Below are 25,208 nucleotides of genomic sequence, written 5' to 3'. Positions count from 1 at the left end.
CTGCCTCCTTCCCTGGTGATTTACAGCCATGGCTTGCCTGGAGTTACCACTGACTGCAAAGGAAGCGTAGACAAGCCAGCGCGGTCAATGGTGCAATGAGCCTCTTGGCCACACCAAGGGTGCACCGAGCACCGTAATTAGCATATTTAGTTAAACTTCAGTTTCTGCAGAACAGAGGCAGCAATTATAACACTAAAGGTGAGATAGATTTTTACAGGGGGCTATATCCTTTAGTCGACTACGTGCCTGGTTTATACTGTTAGTCCGGACTAACAGTTGGACCCCCTCTAAAAATGTTATATATTATCACTATTTCTTGTTTAATAGACAAGTAAAAAGTTACCTTTTCTTGATATTGTCGACGTGATGAATCTAAAGACTGGATTAAGGCTGTCGCGTGACCAACAAACATGGCGTAGCAGGTGGCGCCAACAATCATACTCAACATAGTTATCCATAGATCAGACATGCTAACAGGAGCCCTGGCTCCATAACCAATGCACAGCATATGGCTCATGGCTTTGAAGAGTGCATACGAGTACTGTTTTCCCCAGGAATCATTCTGCAAAAAATAAATATAAATAAATAAAATTAATTAATGATCTACGAATAATTCAAATGTATAAAATACATAACATTTTCATACATGCATTCAGTCATACACTTAAGATAAAATTCCAGTGCAAAGCATTTCATGCATGTCAAATATATGAAGGGTAATCCACCTGCGCTGTCACACAATGCCTGGGAGACCCTGTCTAATGTTGTGATCACACTGAGCAAAGATGATTAGATAGTTTTCCTAACTCTCCCATGTATCTACTCATGCTTCCACATCAATTCTGCTTAGCTTAAGGGGAATAACATTCCTCTGATGCCTGTAAAACTAAAGATAGATGATTACTTTACAGGCTCGATTAACTATACATATAATGGGTATGACATTTTGAGTAAAGATGTAGAACACTTGACAGGCTCTGAAATATATACAGTATATATATATATAATGTACGTAGTGTAGATATATATACTGTATATATATATATATATATATATATATATATATATACACTTCTCTACTTTGAGAATTTAAATTGAAAGAACGAGAATGAAAAGACATGGAATTATAGAAATCACAGTATGGGTAGATATTTTTAAAACATCTCAATTTTTTCAGCATCGAGTATGAGTACTGCTATCAATGAGGTTGCTAATGATTGCTTGAGGAACGTTCTGCCACGCTGAATGCACTTGGACACGAAAATCATCAAGATCCTCTGTTGGCAGCTCTCTTTCTAATTGCCAAACAATGACATACCAGGTGTGTGTGATGGGTGACAAATCCAGGGATGCTGAAGACAATGGTAGCCATGCTGGCTTCTCAGAGTAGCATTAATGCTCTTTGCCTAGAGCCGTCCATTTTGACACTGCAGGGTAGGCAGTAACCTGTGACGCCAGTCACTTCTCACGGCCAAGCCATGAGTCAGAGTATCAAGGAGTCCAAGACCAGAAGCCAGGAGGGTATGTCATAAACAGTAGGAAGAGACAAAAGCGTAGTCAGGTAACGTTCCGAGGTCAGAATAACAGGATAGCGGATGAGAGCAAAAGGGGTTAAACAGACGGATGGTCAGAATGAAGTCCAAGGTCAGGCAACGAAAGTTCAACATACAAAACTTAAGGCACAGAGGAAACAAACTACACTTGGCTGAATGTATGTCTGGCAGAGGTCTGTGAGAAACAGCTCAGTTAAGTAGCATGGCAATCACCTGGGATAATAAACACTTGGAGACAGCCAGTGCCTCCCAGTCTCAGATTGGACAGTTGAGCTGTCAATCAACACACTGACAGCTCAGCACGCCCCTATACCAGATTGGATGGCTGAGCTGTCAATAACTGTATCCCAGACACAATGAGGGGTGGAACCCTGACACAACCTGTGCAACAAGCTGTACCCTATAAAACAAAAAATCCCTCCGTTCTTGAGATTGAACAGGATTTATAATAAGGCAGAAATTACAAAGTTGCGTGTTTTTACAAGCACTTTGCAATTTTAACCACTATAACCATTTATGAATAGAGTCAGTGTGCTATCTATTTGTAGCCTGTGGCCATACTTCCATGTCAATATGTCCTATTGAGGCAGAAATTATCTATTTGAAGCCAACTGCTCTTAAATGCTTTTCCAACTTCAGTAGTTGTAGCCATTCTCTCTACCTTCCCATACATTCAGGATGCCCACTTGGACAAGCATACATGTGTTTTCAAAAAATAGGAAAAGGAGAGCAAGTCACAGCCAGAGGTGTATCCTACAGGAACAAATTGGACATGTTGAAATCCACATGCCCTTTCCTTCTTTCTCCCAACATCTGCCGTCGATGGTGTAAGTTGCACAACCCCCCCCCCCACACACACACATGCATATCTACCATAATAAGGCTTGGTAGGGTAGTGAGGTTTATACCCTGTCTTCTAATCCTACCAAGAAATGTTTCCAATCTACCCTTGAACCCCCACTTTTGGCAAGGGTTGCATAAATCCCAAATCTTTATTAATCCAGAGCATAACAAATTTGCTGGGATTTGTACCTGACAAAATCAACACAGTTCCAGCAAATTTTGTACATGCAAGAACCTTGCACATGAGATTATTCGCCGATCCCACCAAAATGATGACTTTCCTACTGTTTTTATAGGTATATGCTACAGTTATAGGAAAAATCATAGTAATTTCCAACACTTTCCCAAATTTGGTGGATAAGAGAAGATGACAGGAGCGCTCATCCCGTGGTATCCTGCTGTGGCCCAGGGTACAGCATGCACACATCCCTTGATATACCAGTTGGACACCACTGGTATAGATACTATAGTTATTTTGTAAAGCTATGTACCAGACAAGATAATTACAATTTTGCATAACTTTTTAATTGCCAACACCTGAACTGTAGCTTCCCACAGCATGGATTAATTTAAAATAAGTATATGCTTCTTTTCCTACCTTATTATCATAAATTAGCATGATGATAATTCTAATTAACTTAATTATGAAGTGTATATTTGCATATATTTATGTTGGTAAATAGGTTCCAATGAAAACTAAAAACTTGTAGCACACATTTTCTGTACTCATTGAAGCGCAGGGAACATTACACAGAGACATATTCTTCTAGAGGAATATTCTCCAACCCCCTTTTTTTCGATCCGTCTGGTAACCATTATAGATGAGTTAGGCCTCATTCATACTACTGATTTTTCATACAAAAAAAACATTTTTAATGAGTGTGCTGAACCCGATTTTCATCCATTTTTGGTCCATATCCATTCTTACCACCTGTGTTCTTGCATGCAAACAAATTTCTAACTTCTGTCATTCACTGAAAAGTATAAAATGGACAGCACTTCAATGACACATGGCTGAAATGCTTGTGCTGCCCATGTTTCATGGACCTGTCCACTTGAAAGGGTGAGTTTAAGCCTAAACTTGGATCAAAAACGGACATGGCTCTTTTTTTTTTTTTTCCATACATTTAGTCCATGGAAAAACATGCACATGTGAACAGTCTCATAGACTATAATGGGTGCGGACGGAATACATACATCAAAAATGGATCTACAAATGAGGCATAAGGCCTCGGCTTATTAACCTATTTCACTCTAAGCCTTTTTTGACTTTTAGGACTGTAAAATTTTTCTCTATTCTGCTTCCTGAACTCTAAGAACCAAATTTGATTTTCATTATGTTTTTTGCAGCCTGAGTTGTAATTTTTTTAACGGCACCATTTTGCTTTCTTTTTTTTTTTTATTTTCTTTTCAGCACAATTCAACATGCAATACATGCAGGGGCGTACATAGAAATTATGGGGCACCAAAGCAGAAGTTCAAATTCCCCTCCGCCCCCAAAAAATAAAATATTTGTCAGGCTCCTCACAGAAGAGCATATCTCACAACTTTGCAGCCTGAACATAGTAATTTTCCTCCTGCTGAAGTCCTAGATTTCTCTTTCACTTCCCAGATAAAGTATGATGCCGAAAAAGTATTATAACCCCAAGGTGAATTCCTCCATATTAGCCTCCACATGCTTAGTATAATGACCCTACTATTCCCGAACCTTAACTCACAAGGCAAAGTATGGGGACCTCAACACAGTATGATCCCCCAACTGTGACCCCCACACAGCCCTCGATGCAGTATAATGGGCCTCCATATAGTATAATGGCAACCCGCTCACAACACTGTATAATGACCAGCACAAGCCCTCCATAAAATATAATGGCCCCCACACAGTATAATGGATTCCACAAAAGCCTTCATACTATATAATTGCTTGCATACAGTATAATTGGATTTAAATAGAGCAATAGCTGGATTAATAACCATGGCAGAGATAAGCCCGCTGCAGGGCGGCATACCTGCCAACATGGTACTCCAGGGTACTCATAAGAGATCATAATTCACACTAAAGCTACAATAGAGTATTATTGCAGTGTATAACACAAGTGACCATTGGGAGTTCAAGTCCCCTAAAAGGAAAGGACTAAAAAATAAAGTGACAATAACAGCTTTAAAAATATTAAAAGATATAGAAAATTCAAATGAGCCTTTTTCCCAGTTGAAAAATAAACAAATATAAAATATACTAGCTGTACTACCCGGCTTCGCCCGGGTTAATGACTGCTGTTAGCAAAATAGAATGTGTTAACAAAAATTTATTCTGCACACAAAAACCACAAAACAAATAGATAGAAATGTAATTATTAAAAGGCAAAAACTAAGCAAATAGAAGCATTTCACAACATATATTAGCTTTGTTATACTGAGAATGTCTTTGTTGCCTATATTAACCAATCAGAGCTCAGGTTAATTAACTGTAGCAAAATAGAAGCTGAGCTGTGATTGGTTGCTATTGGCAGCCTGATAAATCCCCAGCCAACAGGAAGCCCTCCCCCCTGGCAGTATATATTAGCTCACACATACACATAATAGACAGGTCATGTGACTGACAGCTGCCGTATTTCCTATATGGTACATTTGTTGCTCTTGTAGTTTGCTTATTAATCAGATTTTTATTTTTGAAGGACAATACCAGACTTGTGTGTGTTTTAGGGCGAGTTTTATGTGTCAAGTTGTGTGTGTTGAGTTGCGTGTGGCGACATGCATGTAGCGACTTTTGTGAGATGAGTTTTGTGTGGCGACATGCGTGTAGCAACATTTTGTGTGTTGAGTTGCATGTGACAGGTTAGTGTAGCAAGTTGTGTGCAGCAAGATTTGTGCATGGCGAGTTTTGCGCGTGGCGAGTTTTATGTGTGGTGCATTTTGAGTATGTGCAAGTTTTGTGTGAGGCAACTTTTGCATGTGGTGCAACTTTTGTACATGTGGCAATTTTTCTGTGTGTGCAAGTTTTGCATGAGGTGAGTTTTCCATGAGGTGAGTTTTGCACGTGTGGCGAGTTTTGCGTGAGCCTAGTTTTGCATGTAGCGAGTTTTGAGTGGTGACTTTTGTGTTTCGACTTTTATGTGGCGAGGTTGGTGTGTGTGTGTGGTGAAATGTGTGCTGAGGGTGGTATATGTGTTCAAGCACGTGGTAGTGTGTGGCGCATTTTGTGTTTGTGTTCATATCCCCGTGTGTGGTGAGTATCCCATGTCGGGGCCCCACCTTAGCAACTGTACGGTATATACTCTTTGTCGCCATCGCTCTCATTCTTTAAGTCCTCATTGTTCACATCTGGCAGCTGTCAATTTTCCTCCAACACTTTTCCCTTCACTTTTTCCCCATTATGTAGATAGGAGCAAAATTGTTTGGTGAATTGGAACGCGCAGGGTTAAAATTTCACCTCACAACATAGCCTATGACGCTCTCGGGGTCCAGACGTGTGACTGTGCAAAATTTTGTGGCTGTAGCTGCGACGGTACAGATGCCAATCCCGGACATACACACATACATACATACACACATTCAGCTTTATATATTAGATATACCTGTATGTAATCTCCTGTATATAGTATATACCTGTGTGTCATCTCACCTATATATAGTATATATCTGTGTGTCATCTCCTGTATATAGTATATACCTGTATGTCATCTCCTCCTATACATAGCATATACCTGTGTCATCTCCTCCTGTATATACTATATACCTGTAGGTAATCTGCTCCTGTATATAGTATATACCTGTGTGTCATCTCCTCCTGTATATAGTATATACCTGTATGTCATCTCCTCCTGTATGTAGTATGTACCTGTATGTCATCTCCTCCTCTATATAGTATATACCTGTGTGTCATCTCTCCTGTATATAGTATATATCTGTGTGTCATCTCCTCCTGTATATAGTATATACCTGTGTGTCATCTCCCCTGTAAATAGTATATACCTGTGTGTCATCTCCTGTATATAGTATATAGCTGTATGCCATCTCCTCCTGTATTAGCCCTCGTTCACACGTTATTTGGTCAGTATTTTTACCTCAGTATTTGTAAGCTAAAATGGCAGCCTGATAAATCCCCAGCCAACAGTAAGCCCACCCCCTGGCAGTATATATTAGCTCACACATACACATAATAGACTGGTCATGTGACTGACAGCTGCCGGATTCCTATATGGTACATTTGTTGCTCTTGTAGTTTGTCTGCTTATTAATCAGATTTTTATTTTTGAAGGATACCAGACTTGTGTGTGTTTTAGGGCGAGTTTCGTGTGTCAAGTTGTGTGTGTTGAGTTGCGTGTGGCGACATGCATGTAGGGACTTTTGTGAGATGAGTTTTGTGTGGCGACATGCGTGTAGCAACTTTTTGTGTGTCGAGTTGCATGTGACAGGTTAGTGTAGCAAGTTGTGTGCAGCAAGTTTTGCGCATGGCGAGTTTTGCGCGTGGCGAGTTTTATGTGTGGTGCCTTTTGAGTATGTGCAAGTTTTGTGTGAGGCAACTTTTGCATGTGTTGCAACTTTTGTGCATGTGGCAATTTTTCTGCGTGTGGCAATTTTTCTGCGTGTGCAAGTTTTGCGTGTGGCGAGTTTTGCACGTGTGGCGAGTTTTGCATGTGGAGAGTTTTGCGCGTGGCGAGTTTTGAGCGGCGACTTTTGTGTTTCTACTTTTATGTGGCGAGGTTGGTGTATGTGTGGTGAAATGTGCACTGAGGGTGGTATATGTGTTCGAGCACGTGGTAGTGTGTGGCGCATTTTGTGTGTGTGTTCATATCCCCGTGGTGGTGTGATTATCCCATGTTGGGGCCCCACCTTAGCAACTGTACAGTATATACTCTTTGGTGCCATCGCTGTCATTCTTTAAGTCCCCCTTGTTCACATCTGGCAGCTGTTAATTTGCCTCCAACACTTTTCCTTTCATTTTTTCCCCATTATGTAGATAGGGGCAAAATTGTTTGGTGACTTGGAAAGCGCGGGGTTAAAATTTCACCTCACAATATAGCTTTGACGCTCTCAGGGTCCAGACGTGTGACTGTGCAAAATTTTGTGCCTGTAGCTGCGACGCCTCCAACACTTTTCCTTTCACTTTTTCCCCATTATGTAGATAGGGGCAAAATTGTTTGGTGAATTGGAAAGCGCGGGGTTAAAATTTCACCTCACAACATAGCCTATGACGCTCTCGGGGTCCAGACGTGTGACTGTGCAAAATTTTGTGGCTGTAGCTGCTACGGTTCAGATGCCAATCCCGGACATACATACATACATACATACATACACACACACACACATTCAGCTTTATATATTAGATAAACATATCTGGTATTGCCACAACCAAAAAAGTCTGATCTATTAGAATATATAAGTAATTAGCCCATACCGCAATATAAGAGAAATACCAGAAAAAAATAATCGAAAAATGAAAATGAAATTCCAGAATTACTGTTTTTTAATCCACGCCCTTTAAGTAAAAAATGTATAACAAAGCATTGTATATACCATACTCTAAAATGATATTAATGAAAACACCAGTTCACCGAGCAAAAAAATAATATGGATCTCGGAATATCGCAATAAAAGAACATTTTATTTGTTTACAAAATTCTGAATCTTTCAATTAATTCCCCCCCAAAAAATACAAATTTACGATCGCAATATTTTTATTGACCAGCAGAATTATATTGCCAAGCTATTTTTACCATACAATGAATGTCATAAGAACAAAACAAGACCCTAAAAGTAATAGCAGAATTTTTTTTTTTTAACCATTTCGATAAAATTATATATTTATTTCCTATTTTTTCAGTACGTTTTATAGAGAATTTATTGGTGTCATTAAAAACTGCAACTCGTCTTGCAAAAAAAACCAAAAACCTTATATCGAAGGAAAAATAAAAAAAGTTTTTGCTTTTGGAAAAAGTGGAGGAAAAAAAAAAAGTAAAATCATCCAGTCCTTCAGGGGGGGTTAAAGTGAGAGACGGCATTTTTAGTAGCAGAACAAACCCCTTTAATTTGTTTGTAAACACATATGTTGTTTTCGTGGAGAGCCTGCTATTGCAACCCTCTGTTTGCTAGATATGACACATCTGTCAGCTGTCACTTTAATGGCGGCAGGCAGATGTTTCCCATTGGCTTGCTTGGAAGTGTCCTAGATTTGCAATGTAAATGCTATATGTAACTTGTCTGACCTATTATATTGGGCTGTTTGATTAAACAAATACAATGAAACTGGAGTAAAGGCTCCATAGTGGGCACTTCTGTATTTTGCTTCCTGTATTTCATGAATATTTGTCATCAAAAATGTGAATTTAGCATTAATTGCAGTTTCTATACCTATGTGCACTGGTGAATTCTTTAAAGGGAATCTGTCAACAGGATTCACTCCCAAACTATTTATATGCGCATGTAGCTCTTTCAAAGACAAGTCCAGCGATACCTTTACATTTCCAGGCCATTCCTCCATTACTGAGAAATCAGTGTTTGAATTTACATGCAAATTAGGCTGAAGAACTCCCTGTAGATCTAAAGCCTCTGTCACTCCAGCTCTATTCCCCTCTCAGCACCGCCTCCTCTTGCTTGACTGAGCGTCCCTATGCTGTGTGTTATTATAAATAAAGAAGTTGAAAGCCTAGCATGTGGATATGAGGCTGGGCAGAGAATAGAGCTGGAGTGACAGAGGCTTTACATTTGTAAAGGTCTTTGGCCTCATTTGCATATCATTATTTCTCGGTAACGGAGGAATGAACCGGCCATGTAAAGGTGTTTCTGGACTTGTCTTTGAAAGAGCTGCATGCGCATATAAATAGTTTGGGTGTTGAAATCCTGCTGACAGATTCCCATTAGGATAAATTATGTTTCAGTGCCATGTTCTTCCCTTTTTTTATGTATATATTGGCAGTGGATGGAGAAAAGCTGTTACAACGTAGAAAACACACAGTGACAGATGATTCCCTGCAAAATCCTATACAACTTGTAATTACATAACACACAGATAGTGGGATACGTAGGCAAAAGCCCACCAACAGTCCAACGATGCACCAGCTTTATTAATCAGCATGAGACATTTTGATGCGTTTTATGACTGTTTAGTCTAAGTTTCCAGTATGTGAAAACTTACTCATCTCTGGCTGGAATTTGGCTGGAAGTGGTTTTTGAACTGTCATGAAAGGCCTCCAAAAAGTATAAGGGTGCAGTCGGACGGCTGTATTACTCGCACATTGCAATCCTCGGACTGGCCGGCGGTTCTCCTCCTGACCTGAGAGTGACTTCTGCATACAGTAGATATATATGCTTTCACGCTCAGGTCAGGAAACCCAACGGCCAGTCCAAGGATTGCAATACGATCCTCACTCAGGTAATATGGCGGTCTGACTGCACCCAAATAATATGACTGACAGTGTACAGATACAACAACATTAACCCTTTAGTATCACAGCCACTTTTGGCCTTTCATCGTTTGGTTCATTTTTACTGTAGCATTTCTGTAGCCATAACTTTTTATTTTACTACATTTTTGCCCACAAAGAAATGACTTAAATAATTATTTTAGGTTATTGATATTGTAAAAGCCTTAACCTTTTAGTTTCTCTGTTTACAGAACCGCATGGGATCTTGCTTTTTGTGCAACGAGCTGTAGAGCCATATTGGAATACATACAATTTTTTGACCACCACTTATTTTTAACACAAGATTAACAAAAACAGCAATTTTAGCATAGTTTTTCCCGTTTTTATATGCGATCACTTGTATGGGATGAAAAATAATATAATTTTTTATTACAGCTCATTACAAACAAGGCAATACCAAATATGTGCCAATATATGGGGGAAGGGTGTTTTTTGCACAAATAAACCATTTTTTCAATTTAAAAAATTGAATTTTTTTACTTACATTTTAATAACAGTTAAAAACATTTTTTCAGTTATTTTCACAATCTTTCCTAATCCCACACTAGTCGCATTGATAATATACTGTACACATTACAGTATCTACTTATGTACATTATCTAACCTGTCAGTGCTTGACTAACTAGTAGCCTATGAGACTCTGGTAAAATCTGATAAGATGAGGGATATGGCAGACACTGAGGCCATTGTTAGATCTCCTACTGCCATAGAAACCCATTGTCACACCGTGATTTTTTTTGGTGGGGTGCCAGAATTATTTCCTTCTGTGAAACTCCTCGCATGCTGCGGTCATTACTGACAGTGGCATGTGAGGGGTTATGCTTAGATGAGAGTTATGTCCGGTTCCTCTTGCAATCGGGACGTACAATTTGCATGAAGGGGTTAAAACCACAGACAGGTGAAGGTAATAACATTGATTATCTGATTACAATGGCGCCTCTTGGGGGAGGGAGATATATTAGGCAGAAAGTGAGCAGACAATTCTGAAAGTTTATGCTCTGGTAGAAGATGGGCAAGTGTAAGGATCTGAGCACCATGGTTAGAATTGACCAAATGGGGTCCAAGGAGGAACGATAGGAAAATTGTCAAAAGGTTCTTGGGCACCTCAAAATCTTCGAAGCGCCTGGGGAAAAAAAGTGTAGCCCTCGATTTGATTCCACAGAAGAGTTAATGTAATGAAAAATTACTGCTGCCTATGAAAGCAAGATGTGGGAACACACAAAACATTATGTGTTACGATACGAGGGGGGTGTACCCATAGAATGGTCAGAGGGTCTAAACTGTTTCCTAAACACTGTAAAAAAGTTCCAATAATGGACACATATGTATCAGAATTAGACCATAAAAACTGGGGTTTTCTATGCCTGTGTTACAGTCTTTATGATATGTTTATTTTTGGATAGAAGCTAAGACTTGTTTCACTATATCTAATTATTATACATGTGCTCTATAACATATTCATTTCCTATATTTATACACTTAAAGATTATTTTTTGCCAGGTGCTATGTATGCAATCTTAGGCTACTTTCACACACAGCATATTTGCTGCGTATTTTTACGCGCGCGTATTTTGCTGCTGCTTTACCTGCGTTTTTTTACGCAGGCAAAAAACGCAGCTGCTTTCACACACTGCGTTTTTTGCTGCGTTTTTTGCAGCTGCGTTTTTTTCAGCATTGTGTACTGAAATTAAAGTTTGTTTGAAAAAAAAAAAAAGGGGAAAAAAAGAGTCATTGAGGTCATTTCCTGTCTTTATGACTCAGAATACAATACACACTGGAGTTAACACTGGAGTTTTCCGGTACTCCACATTGTTTGCTGTACGTTATTCCTGACACTCCTGTGAGTTCTTCTACCATAGATATAGAGTGCCTTCTATTCAGCAGTTCCCCTCGTAGTATATCTGATTTCTAGGGGGTGTCCTCTATTCATGGCAAGTGGGTGTTATTAACAACCACAGGTGGATAAACCACACTACAACCGAGTATAATCCTCAATATAATGATTTTTATTAAAGAACAATTTAAAATAGACATAAAGTACACATAAAATGAGAAGAACTGGATACCAATGAACAGGACACAACGAGAGATCGGCAAATGAAGCATATAGCAACAGAGTAGAAATTCAATGCCCAATAAGGTGCTAACAATAATATAAACACGCAGCAATGTCAAATATCAAAGTGTGAAAACTACAGCGATCACAACATCCAAAAAAATGTCTGGTGTCAAAGACATCCAAATGGTATTTAGTATGTGCAATGGCTAAGCCTAACATAAGGATCGACATGCTGCTGTGTAGTAAATAGGGCAACCCATATATGCAGCTCAATACTATTAACCCACATTAAAACAAGTGTATAATGAGGAAAAGCAAAAAAACAGGTGAAAGCCCAAGATATAAATATGAAAATAAAGCTGAAAAGGGCATGATATACTCACTAAATATAATGAAAGCAGAGTGCCGATACCACGTTGGTCCCTGCCGCCCCAACGCACGTTTCGTAGAGACTTCCTCAGGAGGCGTGCATTGGGGGGAGGGTTTCAACCATTTATATCATGTCCAGCCAATCACAACGTAGAACAAACCCTAATTACAAACATATAACAGATGTGCGCAGGCTGCCCGTACTAGGTCTATTAATGTCCGGTAACAGCGGCGCATGCGCAGTCGCCACAGTCACCATGGGACCATCCATTTTATGTGTACTTTATGTCTATTTTAAATTGTTCTTTAATAAAAATCATTATATTGAGGATTATACTCGGTTGTAGTGTGGTTTATCCACCTGTGGTTGTTAATATTCCTAGAGTTTTGTGTCCTTCGACACGTTTCTGGGCATTTGTTTGTTTTTGATACTAATTTGTGCTGTTTTTTGAACAGAGTATTCAAGTGTCCGGTTCATGATCACTATGGATCATAAAGCCAGGGAAAAGTCCTGGCAAGACCGTCTGGGTGACGTTTTTAAATTGAGAACTACTGGTGCCACTAATGATGTCTCAAGTAATTTTAAAGATTCTACTAAGAAGTACCGAAACCTAATTCATAAAAAAATACGGATATGGTGGACAAGGGCCTCATTACAAAATTACCATAAATGCAATATCATTCCTAGGGGCCTACGTGTTCAATTATATCCAACCTTTGAACTTGGTGATGCTGCTCTTAATAATAGGTGGGAAGAAACTGCAATGGCTTGCTCCTTGAAATTCATTGAAATTATAAATGACAAAAATACGGCATTGTTGAGTGAACTTGATTCACAAATTAATGCTATGCAAGCACAGATGGTGTTAGATTTTTCCAAAGAACAGATGGACCAATTTTTTGGGGATATAGACAAGGATATGGAGAGGTGGGAGAAAGATGTTTGTGATACTAAATCAAAAAAATTTGAAAGGGATCTCAACGACTATGAGACAGGAAGGATATTCAAATGGCAATTTCGCAAAGAGAAGAGAGACATTTTATCGAGAAGTTCTTCTATTACATCTGTCTCATCCCAATCCAGCCAATTGTCTACACATGATATGGATAGTACACGGTCTCCCAATATGAAAACCAGGTTTGGTGGTAAATGGAACAATCATGGCCCCTCAAGACAGCAAAGAAAACAAGGTCCAAAAAATGACCAGCCTAAGGTAATCAATCTGTCTAATCATATATTGACTCCTAAGCAGGAAGAGTTATTACAACGAGGTCTAACCTTTTCCCCTGCGAAATCCTTAGATCCATTCACGACGGTAAAGGATATTCACCTCTTTGCCCGCAAACTCATTTTGAAGAGATACCATGAAAGATCCACTAATAACCTTCAATCTGAAGTAACTGAGGATCAACAAGTACTGGCAGTCCTTGAATCCCTTTTGGAGGAACAAAATCCTAGTTCGGTGAGTAACTTCCCTACTCACCTGGTCAACAAATCTAAAAAGTTTCCCCCGCTCAGTACATGTCCCGCTGTGGATGTTTTTGTAAAAATGGTCTCCAATGACATAGAACAACTTTGCTCCAATAAGTATTTTTGCAAGAATCGTAGTGATTTTGAAATCATTAATGAAATTCAGAAATGGACAGATGTGACTATCAAACAGGCCGATAAAGGGGGAAATGTGGTAATATGGCCTAATTTTTTTTGCTTTTGCTTTTTGCTTTTCCTCATTATACACTTGTTTTAATGTGGGTTAATAGTATTGAGCTGCATATATGGGTTGCCCTATTTACTACACAGCAGCATGTCGATCCTTATGTTAGGCTTAGCCATTGCACATACTAAATACCATTTGGATGTCTTTGACACCAGACATTTTTTTGGATGTTGTGATCGCTGTAGTTTTCACACTTTGATATTTGACATTGCTGCGTGTTTATATTATTGTTAGCACCTTATTGGGCATTGAATTTCTACTCTGTTGCTATATGCTTCATTTGCCGATCTCTCGTTGTGTCCTGTTCATTGGTATCCAGTTCTTCTCATTTTATGTGTACTTTATGTCTATTTTAAATTGTTCTTTAATAAAAATCATTATATTGAGGATTATACTCGGTTGTAGTGTGGTTTATCCACCTGTGGTTGTTAATATTCCTAGAGTTTTGTGTCCTTCTACACGTTTCTGGGCATTTGTTTGTTTTTGATACAAGTGGGTGTTATGTAATGTGTATTTTTTGCCATGGTCGACAAATCAAAGAAGCAGACTACATCATAGTTAAAAGTTCAAATATTTATTTGTAGTAACTGTCAAAATTGAAAAACTTTTCTAATAAAATTGAGAATAGAATGATTTGTTGTTTTTTTTTGTTATTAACAAAATTCCACACGTAAACACTGTAAACATCCCCAAAATGGGATTATAAACCTGTGGATGTCCAAGTCCACTCATTAATTGCCGCCAGGAGGGCATGCTTCCAGCTTTCATTAGTATTGCGCAAGGCCCTTTCCTCGTCACCACTGACGGTGAGTCATTCGGCACTTGCGCAACACTAATCAGAGCTGGAAACATGCCCTCTTGGCGGAAACTGAGGAGTGGACTTGGACATCATGGCATTTTAAACATGAAAAGCAACATTATGCCTACTGGTCCTCATATAGGCTTTGTGAATATGAGTAGTAGCTCCAGTCTGGATGGTGTTCTTCAGACTGGGCTACTACTCTGGATGTTGGAGCGTTTTTTTTAATAAATATTTTGCTAGGTTTAAAACTAAATTGGAAATAAATAGGGATTCAACGCAGGGCGCAGATAACGCAGCAAGTTGCGTATTTAAGTGCCACGTGCCACGTATTTAAGTGCCACGTATTTCGGTGCCACGTGCCACATATTTAAGTGCCACGTATTTAAGTGCCACGTGCCACGTATTTAAGTGCCACGTATCACGTATTTCGGTGCCACGTATTTAAGTGCCACGTATCACATATTTCAGTGTCACGTATCACATATTTCAGTGCCACGTGCCACGTATTTCAGGGCCACGTGCCACGTATTTCAGTGCCACGTGCCACGTATCAAAGTGTGGCGTGCCACATATTTCAGTGCCACGTGCCACATATTTCAGTGCCACGTGCCACGTATCAAAGTGCCACGTGCCACGTATCAAAGTGCCACGTATCAAAGTGCCACGTGCCACATATTTCAGTGCCACGTGCCACGTATTTCAGGGCCACGTGCCACGTATCAAAGTGCCACGTGCCACATATTTCAGTGCCACGTGCCACGTATTTAAGTGACACGTGCCACGTATCAAAGTGCCACGTATCACGTATTTCAGTGCCACGTATTTAAGTGACACGTATCACGTATAAGTGCCACGTGTCACGTATTTAATTGCCACGTATTTAAGTGCCACGTATCAAGATTTTCCATGGAGAACAGACACATCCAGAGATATGTCTGCTCTCCACGGCTGCAGCAACACACTGACAGGAGCCATAGTTCCTGTCGGTGTGTCACTGCGCATGCGCGAGCGAGTTTACCGGCGGTCATTGACCCCGGCACTCTCGCTTAACGGCAGTGCTGCGTGGGAAAGTTCAACGCAGCTGTACTGCTGTTAACCGAGACGCCGGAGCCATTGAACTCCGGAACAGTACGCAATACACTGCTAGGAGCTTCGCTCCTGGCAGTGTATCGCCGGAGAGCAGGGGATCGGCGTGGGACACTCGTTTTATGGATTCTGCGGACAGGGAGTATGAATTTGAATTATTATTTTTGGATTTTTTCCTGGAGGATCGAGGGCTTCGCCTACAAGTGTGCTGTTGGTGAGTATATACTCTGTGTTATGTGTTGTATGTACTGTACTGTGTGTCATGTATGTGTATTGTGTGTAGGTGTTTTGTGTAACTTTACAATTGTGCTAAGTCGCTGGACACAGGGACAACTCTCCCATCCTAATACCGGATGGGAGTAGTAGTCCCATACGGCGACTTAGCACAATGGTGGCACTAGCGTCGCATGGGGACACACACGCATACACACATACACACACACACACACACACACACACATACCGTCTCGATCAGCAGCCCCACGTTTATGGTCATTCTGTTTAATGACTCCATGCTGCTTCACTCTTCCTGTCCGACGTCACGTCCGGTCCTGGGTGTCAACCCCTCCGTACAAAGACGCCGACACCCAGGACAAAGGCGCTGTGTGTGGACAGTAAGATGGGGCCCTATGGGGACACGCAGACACGCCGCTGCGTAAAGAATTGACATGTCAATTCTTTTCACGCCGGCGTGTTTGCAGACAAAAGCGCCGCGTTTTTTTGCGGTGTGTCTGAACGGCATTCACTTTGCCGGCAGACGAAAATGACATTGCGCATTTTTGAAAAGCGCCCGCAAAATAGTGCTCAAAAATGCGCTATGTCTGAAAGTAGCCTTAGAGAACACAACACTATTATTATTACACCCATTCCCTGTTTTTTCCATGAACCGTCTTTGGTACACAGCTCCCCAATAATTTTAATATGCTTTTAATCTATATATATTAAAATTATACCTTTTATTAAAAGTCTTATTGATTTTGTGGTTATTCATTTCGTTGAAAGGTTATTTAGGATAATTCCCCTGTGCCATGCTGGAAAAATTGTTCAAGAATGGTCTGAAGAACATGACAAAGAATTTACGTTGATTACTTGGGCTCTAAGTTCCCCATCAACAGATGTCAAACGGGAATCTGCAGGGTGTTCTGCAAAAACATTTATGAAAGCACACAACGAAACACCAATGATATTTTTAAAAAGTCAATTCTTTGAGGTGGAATCCACTCCTATCTTGAAACTGACAAATCAAAAGGCTGCAAAACACCAAGTGAAAAAAAAATCAGAAACCTTTTCAATGGACGCGTGAAAAAAAACGAACAAATAAAAAAAGGAACATTTTTTGAAGTAAATTATAGATGAAAACTAATTGGATATTTCTGCCCCCATAAAACTCCCTCTGAATATACACGTAAGGCTTTTAAGCACACTCCATGGGCAGATACATTAGGAAACAGTAGACATACATTTTACATGGCTTTAAAAGCACATTTTTCCCACATTAGCTGATGTAGGGAAAATGTATTAATGGCCACAGATTTCTATGATAAGTTAATACATGAGGGTGTCTGAAGCTGGATGCACAGCAACCCAGCATATAAAAATTTCAAAATAGAAAGGGGTTGTCCTCATAGTTACATTGTTAATATTGTCGAAAAAAGACACATGTCCATCAAACTGAACCAAGCGATGGGAAAATAAGTGTAAATGGCAAATGCACAACCAGAATGTGTGATTCAGTCCACCCCAAAAGAGCTAATTTTTCTTTCCTGATCCCAATTGTCAATCCACTGGACCAGGAAAGAAGTTTACACACTTACATAAGTATTTATGTTATTTTCTTCTAACAAAGCATTCACTTATTTTTTAAAACCATCAAAGGTTATTTTTTAAGCCTATAGACCCTAAATTACTGTGCGTGACAGTGTCAAACGTCTCTACGAAATCCAAACACTATAGCCACAGCTACTCACCACTTCATAAAAACTTTTCAGAGGAGTTGGACAACTACTGTCCTTCGTTAAATCGTGTTGGCTAAATTTTATATATATTTTTTTGTAACTTGGGGAATCCTATAGAAGTTTCTTTATGATTAGAAATCCCCTGTAAATCATGTTCCTATAGTGCACCATTTGATATTGTGATGACCTGGTATTACTGAGCCATATACAGACATAGTTTGTTAGTTAAAGGTATAAAATATTTAACAACTTAGGAGGCAAATTCTACTGAACATACAAAGAAAGTGGTTCTTTAACTGGTCCCTTGGGAGCTGCTACGTTCAATATATCATTCTTTGGTAAGTTAATAAAATGTAATCGCTCGGCTTCATACTCCTGGGAATCGACACTGATCGCCATAGATTGTATCCCGTTAAGTGCTCCCTTATTGTTACTTTGACAATCACTCTGCTGACGACGGGGCTTGCATGGAATACACGGGCCTAATATTATTCTCTTCTATTTATCAAGCATATGTAAAACAATTGCCAGTACAAAAAAAAATCCTACATTCCAAGCCCGAAACTGGGAACAAACAGAAGCTTTCTCATGCTTCAGCCGTAATGACTGCATGATGCAAACCTCATTTACATTAGTATTCCTCCGTTATGTATTTATGTGCGCGGTTCACCCCAGCTCAGTGGCAAATAAACAGCGTATGAATGGAAATACATACATTACATTTTTTGGCAGGTGCTTCTATCAGTGCAATAGGCCATTACTGGCATTTTTTTCTAGTTATTTCAATTCTGTCTTATGGTATTCAATACGATTTATTACTGAAAGGGTATTGATATAAGATACATTATAACCAGAAATGTTGCATGTATGTAATAATGAGGTTTTTCTAACTCCCGTCTCCATTATTTCTGTACATTTGCTAAGTGAACAAGTTGTTCCTAGTGTGGAGCTGCCGAAACAGCTGTGTGTCTCACAATAGCACATAACCATATCTCACAGTGTATACGCAGACTTAGCGCTCGTTCATACTAACGTATTACTGTATACGTTCGTGTGCTGCCTATATGCAAAATAGAACCGAAAGAAATGAACTGGAGTATAAGTTGGTATACAAGCAATATCTAAGAGCATGTTCACACTGGCCATTAAACAGACAAAACCTAAAATAAAAACAAAATGAACCTATACCCTGCTGTGAGTAGGTAGAAAGCAATATTGCATATAAACATTTCCACCAGCGCCAAGGTGTACCTAAAGGGACTGGTATTGCCTCCTTTTCTTTGAGCTGGACATAATGTTTATATAGCTTCCCATTGCTGGGTGTCCACTGTTGGGCAGCGATCCTACTTGGCCTCTATTCACGTTAAGGTCAGTTCACAGATGTTAAGGTTATAATACAAGACTTTAGGACTGTCACGATTGGGTATACCTTGGCACTGGTGGGAGTGCTTTTTTTGCTTTTTTGTTTTATCAAAACCAGCGTTTACTAAGTCCCCTATGTTATTTATCTGCATTACAGCTATTTACTTACTTACACCAGGGTATGTGCTAATTTTGTATTATTTTAGGTTCTATATGCAAAACAAAAAAAAAGTCAATTGGGTCACATACAGCTTTCCATCCTTATATCAGGAGTTTTTCATGTACACATTACAATTATAAAGAGAGGAAATCGCATTTTCCCTTTATTATTTTTGAATTGTTCATGTGAAAAACGGATGTCATAAGGATGTACAAATTGGAAGCATAGATGGCATACGGACATAAAATTAATGGTCACACGAATTGCAGTATACAGTGGCATGTAAAAGTTTGGGCAGCCCTGGTCAAAATTACTGTTACTGTGAACAGTTAAGCAAGTTAAACATGAAATGATTTCTAAAAGGGCTAAAATTAAAGATGACAAATTTCTTTTGTATTTTAGGTCATCTTTTACCTTTTAAAAATTACAAAAAGGAAAATGGGCCAATGCACAAGTTTGGGCACCCTGCATGGTTAGTGCCTGGTAGCAACCCCTTTTGAAAGTATCACAGTTTGTGAAATGCTTTTTGTAGCCAGAAAAGGGTTTTCAGTTCTTGTTCATCCATTCTTCCTTGGAAAATTCTTCCATCTCTGTGAGATTCCTGAGTCATCTTGCATGCACTGCTATTTTGAGGTCTAGCCACAGATTATTAATGATATTCAGATCAGGAGACTGTGAGGGCCATTGTAAAACCTTCAACTTGCACCTTTTGAGGTAGTCTGTTGTGGATTTTGACATGTGTTTAAGATCATTATCCATTTGTAGAAGCCATCCTCTTTTCAACTTTAGCTTTTTTTTACAGATGGTGTTATGTTTGCATCAAGAATTTTTGAAATTTCATTGTACCCATTCCTCCCTCTACCCATGAAATGTTCCGATGCCATTGGCTACAACAAGACTCCAAAGCATGATTGATTCACATCCATGCTTAATGGTTGGTGATATGTTCTTTTTCTGAAACTCTGTGCCCTTTTTTCTCTACATATACCTTTGATCAGTGTGGCCAAAGAGTTATATTTTAACCTTATCAGTCCACAGGACTTGTTTCCAAAATGCATCAGGCTTGTTTAGACATTCTTTTGCATACTTCTAATGCTGAATTTTATAGTGAGGACGCAGGAGAGGTTCTTTGCTAATGATTGTGAAGGCCATATTTGTGTAGGTGTCTCTGAATAGTAGAATAATGTACCACTCCATAGGCTGCTAAATCTTTCTTTTGCAATCAAGTGAGGGTTCTGATTTGCCTCTCTAGCAATCCTACTAGCAGCTCTCAGTGAAATTTTGCTTCGTCTTCCAGATCTTATTTTGACCTCCACTGTTACTGTTAACTGCCATTTCTTCGTTACATCTCCAACTGAGGAAAGGACAACTTGAAAATGCTTTGCTATCTTCTTATAGCCTTCTCCAGCTTTGTTGGCCTCCACCATTTTCATTTTCAGAGTGCAAGGCAGCTGCCTAGAAGAACCCGTGGCTGATTTTTCTTGCCAAAAATTTAGATGAGGCTGGGTTTTAATAAAGCTGGGAAATTTGCATTATCTGGCCTTCCCTAACAATGATAGTGAACAAGCCATTAATCTAACAGGTGAATTAAGGTCTGAAACCTTGGACAAAGTTATCTGAGCACATAAATCTCTTTTACATTGGTCCATTTTCCTTTTTGTAATTTTTAAAATGTAAAAGACAAAAATATATATTGTTTGCCTAAAATTCAAATGAAATGTGACATCCTTAACCCCCGGAGGTATTTTCGTTTTTGTGTTTTCATTTTTTGCTCCCCTTCTTCCCAGAGCCATAACTTTTTTATTTTTTGTTCAAAATGGCCATGTGAGGGCTTGTTTTTGCAGGATGAGTTGTACTTTTGAACGTGTACTGGAAAATGGGAAAAAATTTCAAAGTGCAGTGAAATTGCAAAAAAAGTGCAATCCCACACCTGTTATTTTGTTTTCTTTTCTACTATGTTCATTAAATGCTAAAACTGACCTGCCATTAAGATTCTGCATGTCACTAAGAGTCATAGACACCAAACATGTCTAGGTTCTTTTTTATCCAAGTGGTGAAAAACAATTCCAAAATTTGTTAAAAAAAAATTGCGCCATTTTCTGATACCCATAGCATCTCCATTTTTAGTGATCTTGGGTTGGGTGAGAGCTTATTTTTTGCACGCGTTGCTGACTTTTTTAATGATACCATTTTGGTGCAGTTATGATCTTTTGATTGCCCATTATTGCATTTTAATGCAATGCCGCAGCGACCAAAAAAATGTTATTCTGGCATTTTTACTTTTTTCTCACTACACCGTTTAGCGATCGGGTTAATCATTTTTCTTTTATTGGTAGATCGGGTGATTTTGAATGCGGCGATACCAAATATGTGTTTGTTTGATTTTTTTATTGTTTTATTTTGAATGTGGCGAAAGAGGGGTGATTTGAACTTTTGTATTTTTTTATATTTTTTAAAACATTTTTTTTTACTTTTGGCATGCTTCAATAGTCTCCATGGGAGACCAGAAGCTGCCATAACCTGATGGACTCTGCTACATACAGGCGATGATCAGATCGCCTGTATGTAGCAGAAGTACTTGCTATGAGCACCAACCAACGTTCTGGCTTATTTTTTTGGCACATGGTGTTGCAATTCAAGTCACGGCCATTTTCTGAAATGCCACAACCATTTTGAACAAGGTGCAAAAAGGGCCTACAACACATAATAAATATGGTGCAAGTCAAGAAATATAGTGTTTTGTTTGCAAATTGCACCAGAATTCTGGCAAATTTAGCTTGATACATCCCCCAATGTCCTTTCACCATAGGACAAGGAAATTAACAACCATTTTTACTGTACAAAGTCCATAAAAAGACTAAGACTTGGATTAAAGAAAAAAAATAATATCTGATACTCACCAGCACGCATCTCCTACTGGTCTCTTTTTAGCACTTACCAGGTCCCCATTAATTCCAACTTACTGGTCCCCTATTGAAACACAATAAATGGCAAGAGATTCTCACTCAGCCAATCACTGGCCATAGATGTGGTTCCCTGTGCCTATGACTGGCATAACAGGTATTTCTAGTCATTTCTAGTTTGTTGAGATGGACCGGGAAGAAGAGACCAGAGGATTACCGGCAAACCCCAGAACGGGAGCTGTTGAAGATAAGTGATGGCAAGTGTCACCTTTTTATTAAACCAGTTGGGCCCTTTTTTAAAGTACTTTTTATCCACCGGACTTCTTCATAGCTACATATTGTCGAATTATTGAGTTCGATACCTATACTGTATGACATAATCTCCCATGTTGTCCTCTAGTGGAGGCTGCAGACAGTCAGGATATCCTTGCAGGACATTTGTAGCTCGGTAAAGATGAAAGGTGCCGCAGGCCTCACCGAATATTCCACATGAGATGCATAATAAGCAATCCTATATACATTTCCTAAGTTTTTTCAGCACCAAAAATAAATGCTCTCATTGTTAAGCCATAGTGTAAGATGCCAACGCCAATTAGCTAACATTACAATGGATCAATGCAAACATGGAACTCTCAGCTGCTGATAGAGATCAACTTATGGGAATTTCAGAAACGACTTATGTGTCACTGGAGGAAGAGAAATCTCTTTAATATTGTAATGGAATTAAAGATTTCCATGGCTGTTGGACAAATATGTAAGCGAAGGATTAGGCAAATCGTTTTTATAGGCATAAAGCTGAACCAGGAGATAACGTATAACGTACATATAGAGGATTAAGAAGAAAAAAAATCATCTGAGCATCCCTCACACAGGGATTTTGTTTTATCCTGGTAAATTAAAACTATTATCAGTTCTTAAAAAATCAGTTTTTAATTTATATTCAGCACTAAGAGTTTTATGTAACGCAGTATGTTACTATCGTCAGCCTATTGAGAGGACATGACTGATCACTTAGGTATCTGGGTCATTAAGGGGTTGCCTCCTCATAGACTTTGGGGGTTAACCCCTTCATGACCTTGACGTTTTTTGCAATTCTGACCAGTGTCCCTTTATGAGGTAATAACTCAGGAACGCTTCAACGGATCCTAGCGATTCTGAGAATGTTTTTTCGTGACATATTGGGCTTCATGTTAGTGGTAAATTTAGGTCGATAATTTCTGAGTTTATTTGTGAAAAAAACGGAAATTTGGCAAAAATTTTGAAAATTTCGCAATTTTCACATTTTGAATTTTTATTCTGTTAAACCAGAGAGTTATGTGACACAAAATAGTTAATAAATAACATTTCCCACATGTATACTTTACATCAGCACAATTTTGGAAACAAATTTTTTTTTTGCTAGGAAGTTATAAGGGTTAAAATTTGACCAGTGATTTCTCATTCTTACAACAAAATTTACAAAACCATTTTTTTTAGGGACCACCTCACATTTGAAGTCAGTTTGAGGGTTCTATATGGCTGAAAATACCCAAAAGTGACACCATTCTAAAAACTGCACCCCTCAAGGTGCTCAAAACCACATTCAAGAAGTTTATTAACCCTGCAGGTGTTTCACAGCGGCAGAAGAAACATGGAAGTAAAAAATGAACATTTAACTTTTTAGTCACAAAAATGATCTTTTAGCAACAATTTTTTTATTTTCCCAAGGGTAAAAGGAGAAACTGGACCACGGACGTTGTTGTCCAATTTGTCCTGAGTACGCTGATACCTCATATGTGGGGGTAAACCACTGTTTGGGCGCACGGCAGGGCTCGGAAGGGAAGGAGCGCCATTTGACTTTTTCAATGAAAAATTGGCTCCAATCTTTAGCGGACACCATGTCGCGTTTGGAGAGCCCCCGTGTGCCTAAACATTGGAGCTCCCCCACAAGTGACCCCATTTTGGAAACTAGACCCCCCAAGGAACTTATCTAGAAGCATAGTGAGCACTTTAAACCCCCAGGTGCTTCACAAATTGATCTGTAAAAATGAAAAAGTACTTTTTTTTCACAAAAAAATTATTTTAGCCTCAATTTTTTCATTTTCACATGGGCAACAGGATAAAATGGATCCTAAATTTTGTTGGGCAATTTCTCCTGAGTACACCAATACCTCACATGTGGGGGTAAACCACTGTTTGGGCACATGGTAAGGCTCGGAAGGGAAGGAGCGCCATTTGACTTTTTGAATGAAAAATTATCTCCATCGTTAGCGGACACCATGTCGCGTTTGGAAAGCCCCTGTGTGCCTAAACATTAGAGCTCCCCCACAATTGACCCCATTTTGGAAACTAGACCCCCCAAGGAACTCATCTAGAGGCATAGTGAGCACTTTAAACCCCCAGGTGCTTTACAAATTGATCCGCAAAAATGAAAAAGTACTTTTTTTTCACACAAAATTTCTTTTAGCCTCAATTCTTTCATTTTCACATGGGCAACAGGATAAAATGGATCCTAAAATTAGTTGGGCAATTTCTCCTGAGTATGCCGATACCTCATATGTGGGGGTAAACCACTGTTTGGGTGCACGGCAAGGCTCGGAAGGGGAGGCGTGCCATTTGACTTTTTGAATGGAAAATTAGCTCCAATCGTTAGCGGACACCATGTCGCGTTTGGAGAGCCCCTGTGTGCCTAAACATTGGAGCTCCCCTACAAGTGACCCCATTTTGGAAACTAGACCCCCCAAGGAACTTATCTAGATGCATAGTGAGCACTTATAACCCCCAGGTGCTTCACAGAAGTTTATAACGCAGAGCCGTGAAAATAAAAAAATAATTTTTCTTTCCTCAAAAATGATTTTTAGCCCAGAATTTTTTATTTTCCCAAGGGTAATAGGAGAAATTGGACCCCAAATGTTGTTGTCCAGTTTGTCCTGAGTACGATGATACCCCATATGTGGGGGTAAACCACTGTTTGGGCGCACGGCAGGGCTCGGAA

The 25,208-nt window shown here is 39.3% G+C and overlaps 1 protein-coding gene across 2 annotated transcripts in view; it reads right to left on the bottom strand.

Annotated features, from left to right (window-relative positions):
• Window positions 1–25,208, bottom strand: part of HCN1 (hyperpolarization activated cyclic nucleotide gated potassium channel 1) — a 508,213-nt gene that overhangs the window by 148,523 nt on the left and 334,482 nt on the right. For both annotated transcript variants that reach the window (XM_077285340.1, XM_077285350.1), the window contains exon 4: window positions 344–562. In XM_077285340.1, the coding sequence (XP_077141455.1) occupies window positions 344–562 (219 nt within the window). The remainder of the gene's footprint in view (window positions 1–343; window positions 563–25,208) is intronic.

Source organism: Ranitomeya variabilis, chromosome 1 (genome assembly GCF_051348905.1).
Source record: "Ranitomeya variabilis isolate aRanVar5 chromosome 1, aRanVar5.hap1, whole genome shotgun sequence".
Lineage (NCBI taxonomy): Eukaryota > Metazoa > Chordata > Amphibia > Anura > Dendrobatidae > Ranitomeya > Ranitomeya variabilis.
Note: the sequence above shows the minus strand (reverse complement) of the source record. Positions and strands in the feature narration are given on the sequence as shown.